The sequence below is a fragment of the Nerophis lumbriciformis genome, linkage group LG01, assembly GCF_033978685.3.
Source record: "Nerophis lumbriciformis linkage group LG01, RoL_Nlum_v2.1, whole genome shotgun sequence".
NCBI classification, from domain to species: domain Eukaryota; kingdom Metazoa; phylum Chordata; class Actinopteri; order Syngnathiformes; family Syngnathidae; genus Nerophis; species Nerophis lumbriciformis.
Window position 1 is genome coordinate 71,172,501 of NC_084548.2, and position 4,876 is coordinate 71,177,376.

General features: G+C 39.7%; 1 protein-coding gene across 1 annotated transcript in view; it reads left to right on the forward strand.

Annotated features, from left to right (window-relative positions):
- sall4 (spalt-like transcription factor 4) overlaps positions 1–4,576 on the forward strand; it is a 12,274-nt gene extending 7,698 nt beyond the window's left edge. The window contains exon 4 of the mRNA XM_061925331.1: positions 2,958–4,576. Coding sequence (XP_061781315.1) covers positions 2,958–3,422 — 465 coding nt within the window. The 3' untranslated portion in view covers positions 3,423–4,576. The remainder of the gene's footprint in view (positions 1–2,957) is intronic.
- Positions 4,577–4,876: the final 300 nt, after the last annotated feature.

A 4,876-nucleotide genomic window follows, 5' to 3' on the forward strand; every position in this document is an offset into this window, starting at 1 on the left:
CTGCTTTACGAAATCGCCTAATGTCCTGCGTTTTTTCCACTTTACGCAAACGCCCACTGTTTTCGATTTTTTTTTTTAAAGAATGCACAATGTTTTCGCTTTACACAAATGTCCAATGTTTATTTTATTTTTTTCCCAATAATGCAAACGCACAATCTTTTTGTTTTTTTTGCTTTACGAAATCGCTTAATGTTCAGCGTTTTTTCCGCTTTACGCAAACACCCAATGTTCTGCGTTTTTTCCGCTTTACGCAAACGCACAATGTTTTCGGGTTTTGTTTTTTTTTCGCTTCATGCAAATGCACAATGTTTTCAGGGTGGGTGTTTTGGCTTTATGCAAACGCACAATGTTTTCGGGTTTTTTTTCCTCTTTACACAATGTTTTCGTGTGTGGGTTTTTTGGCTTCATGCAAACTCACAATGTTTTTGAGGTTTTTTTTGCTTTACACAAACGCACAATATTTTCGCTTTACACAAACGCACAATGTTTTAGTTTTTTTTTTTTTTTTTTTGCTTTACACAAACCCCTAAATGTCTAAAGGTTTTTCCGCTTTACGCAAACGCCCAATGTTTTCGTTTTTTTTTTCTGCTTTACGCAAACGCCCAATGTTCTGCGTTTTTTCCGCTTTACACAAATGCCCAAAGTTTTCTGTTTTTCTTTTCGTTTTACGCAAACGCACAATGTTTTCGGGGTGGTTTTTTTTGCTTTATACAAACGCACAATGTTTTCGGTTTTTTTTCCGCTTTACGCAAACGCCCAATGTTTTCGGGGTTTTTTTTCGCTTTATGCAAACGCACAATGTTTTCGTGTTTTTTTCCGTTTTACGCAAACGCACAATGTTCTGCGTTTTTTCCGCTTTACACAAACGCCCAAAGTTTTCTGTTTTTTTTTCCGCTTCATGCAAACGGACAATGTTTTCGGGGCGGGGTTTTTGGCTTTATGCAAACGCACAATGTTTTCTTTTTCTTTTCGCTTTACGCAAACGCACAATGTTTTCGGGGTGGGTTTTTTTGCTTTATACAAACGCACGATGTTTTCGGGGTTTTTTACGCTTTACGCAAACGCACATTGTTTTCGGGGTTTTTTTTTTCCGCTTCATGCAAATGCACAATGTTTTCAGAGTGGGTGTTTTGGTTTTATGCAAACGCACAATGTTTTCGGTTTTTTTTTCCGCTTTACACAAACACACAATGTTTTCGTGGGTGAGTTTTTTGGCTTCATGCAAATGCACAATGTTTTTGAGGTTTTTTTTTGCTTTACACAAAGGCACAATATTTTCGCTTTACACAAACGCCCAAAGTTTTCTGGGTTTTTTTTGCTTCATGCAAACGGACAATGTTTTCGGGGTGGGGTTTTTGGCTTTATGTAAACGCACAATGTTTTCTTTTTCTTTTCGCTTTACGCAAACGCACAATGTTTTCGGGGTGGTTTTTTTTGCTTTATACAAACGCACTATGTTTTCGGGGTTTTTTCCGCTTTACGCAAACGCACAATGTTTTTGGGTTTTTTTTTCGCTTTATGCAAACGCACAATGTTTTCGTGTTTTTTTCCGTTTTACGCAAACGCACAATGTTCTGCGTTTTTTCCGTTTTACACAAACGCCCAAAGTTTTCTGGTTTTTTTTTTGCTTCATGCAAACGGACAATGTTTCCGGGGTTTTTTCCGCTTTACACAAACGCCCAATGTTCTGCGTTTTTTCCGCTTTACACAAACGCCCAATGTTTTGGGGGGTTTTTCGCTTCATGCAAACGCACAATGTTTTCGTGTTTTTTTCCGTTTTACGCAAACGCCCTATATTCTGCATTTTTTCCGCTTTACACAAACGCCCAAAGTTTTCTGTTTTTTTTTTTTGCTTCATGCAAACGCCCAATGTTTTCGGGGTGGGGTTTTTGGCTTTATGCAAACGCACGATGTTTTCGGTTTTTTTTCCGCTTTATACAAACGCCCAATGTTCTGCGTTTTTTCCGCTTTGCACAAACGCCCAATATTTTCGGGGGTTTTTTCGCTTCATGCAAACACACAATGTTTTCTTTTTCTTTTCGCTGTACGCAAACGCACAATGTTTTCGGGGTTTTTTCCGCTTTACGCAAACGCCCAATGTTCTGCGTTTTTTCCGCTTCACGCAAACGCCCAATGTTCTGCGTTTTTTCCGCTTTACGCAAACGCCCAATGTTTTCAGGTTTTTTTTCCGCTTCATGCAAACGCACAATGTTTTCGGGGTGGGTTTTTTGGCTTTATGCAAACGCACAATGTTTTTTTTATTTTTATTTTTGCTTTACACAAATGCACAATAATAATAATAATAATTCATTTTATTTGGTATAGCGCTTTTCAGGGTACTCAAAGACTCTTTACAGGATAACAATTAAAATATAAAACCGTTCAAAGTAATAATACATAATACAGGAAATATAAAAGCGGTACATAGTAAAATACATAACAACACTGGACATTACAAGACGGGACATTACAAGACACAGAACACTAATCGAAATCTGAAGAGGTGTGTTTTCATTTTACACAAACGCACAATGTTTACGGGTTTTTTTCGCTTTACGCAAACGCCCAACACGTATGCTTTTTTTTTTGCCATACATTTTTCCTAAATACTGAACCTAACTAACATAGGTGTTTCTTGTGGACATCAAAAGCTGTCCAAAAACACATTAAATTAAATTTCACATGTTCTTTATCACTGATGTCAATTTCGATCGATATCACAGAACATTTTTACTAAACACCGAATTGGAATATTTATTCTGTAAATAACCCAACATCAAAAACTCAGTCTTTTGTTCAACCTTTAAAAAGTCGTTTTGTTTACATTTAACATGTATTTTGTAATCTCTTGGTTTTTTCCCGTAATCTTCCGAGGCAGTTTAGTGTAAAGGAGAGTCTGAAGTTGATCTACTGTCTGCAAGTGTTTGATTCCTGAGGTGTTGTGTGTGTGTGCGCAGGTGCACATCGGTACCCACATGTGGAACAACTCTGCAAGGCGAGGTCAGCGTCTGTCGCTCGACAACCCCATGGCCCTGATGGCGATGAGCTCCGAAGCCAAGATCTTACCGGAAATGATGCCGGCCCCGCCCAAAGACCCCCCGCCGGCGCCGCCCGTGAACTTCGACCCCTCCCTGTGGAACCCGTACGCCTCGGCCTTCAGCGGCGGCCTGACCATGAAGACCAACGAGATCTCCGTCATCCAGGGGGGCGGCGTCCCCCACCCCGGGAGCCCCGCCGGCGGCGGCGCCCCGCTGATCGGCTCCACCGTGGGCCTGGTGAAGATGGACGGCTCGCACTCGCACTCGGGCTCGCACTCGGGCCTGCCCGCCAGCGTGGCCGAAATGGACAAGAACGGCTCCGACGGCGTTCCCAAATCCCAGTTCCCGCATTTCATGGAGGAGGGCAAGATCGCGGTGAACTAGGCGGCCCGGACTCGCCTGGATGAGGTACAATCAAGCGTTTTAGTTGGCTTAATAGAACTACTGTAGCTGTATTTTATTTGATACAAAAATATATGCGGGTATTTTTTTTCTTTTTTTTTGCAGGAGTTTGAATACTTGAAAATGCTTTCATTCTTTTTTTTTTTTTTTGAAGGATCACTGCGTTAAAGGCTCGTCTTTTAAGGTCAGAACTTGGTGACGTAGTACCGTTCCCCTCCTGCTGCGTGTGTGTATTTTTTTAACAGGTCTTTGCTAGTGTAGTGTTTCACCTCGCAGGGGGGGCGCCGCGTCATGGAATCACCCGAACGCTGCCGGACTTGAATTGTAGAGTCCGTGGGACATGTAGCGTTGTCTATGTGTCACATTTACACTCGCACGTATTTATATGTTCACACATGCGCGGAAGCCTTTTGTAAAGCAAACGGGCTGAGTTATTTTTTTCTTTCCCACGCTCGACAAATGAAACCTCCAGCCTGCACTTTATCCAAGGTGAACCTCGCATCTCCCGTTTCGGCGCCCGTTTAGCCGTCTTCAAACTGTAGCATCCTTAATTTATTGAACATCCCACAAGGCCTGAGGTAAAAAGGGAGGTTAAATTCTACCTCATTTTTTTGGAAGGAGTTGTGTTGTCCATTGCCTCCCTTTTTTTTTTTTTGCCTCAACTATACATTCTTCTTGTTCTGCTGTGTTGAAATGAAATGAATGTATCACTGGACACTTTACCCAAGTCACAACGATCAAGCGTTTTGTCCTCTGCTGTACATTCCTTATCAATATGCATTTGCCACGTTGTGCCTTTTTTTTTTTTTCCAAAGAGAACCTTGTCAAAACTGCTTTCAAAGATGTCTCTGCAATTCAATGTTGAGCCAATGTTGGCTTGTTTACAGTGTACATTTTTTTTGTTGTTTTCCACAAATGTTTCCTTCAATTTGCTGGTTTTGAAAAATAAAATCAGGGTGACTTTTTTCCAACTTTGATGTCACTTTAAAAAACTGCAAGCACAGCAAAGAAAGAACAGTTTGTATTCTCCACATGTGTGCAGCTCAGCCTGAGCCTAAGCAAGTAGAGTCTGGAGACACTCTTCCATTGTTTGGTAATAGTTAGCCTTTTTACTTTTTTTTTTTTTTTTTTTAATTTTTGCCGCTTTTTTTTATTGTAATAGAATAAAAATAGAACTGATTTTTGCAAATTTCACAACTGTAAAATTGTTTTTTTTTAATTAAACTGCATATATTATGATTGCAGCCATATTCATAGTTTGTGTAAATGTAATTATACTATTACACCCAAATTTATTTTTGCATTTTTTTTGGTAATAGAATAAAAATAGAACTGTTTTTTGAAAATTCAACAACTATAAAAGTTTTTTTTTAAACTGCATATATTATATTATATTTTTTATTATACAGTTCCACCCAAATTATTTGTTTTCCGAT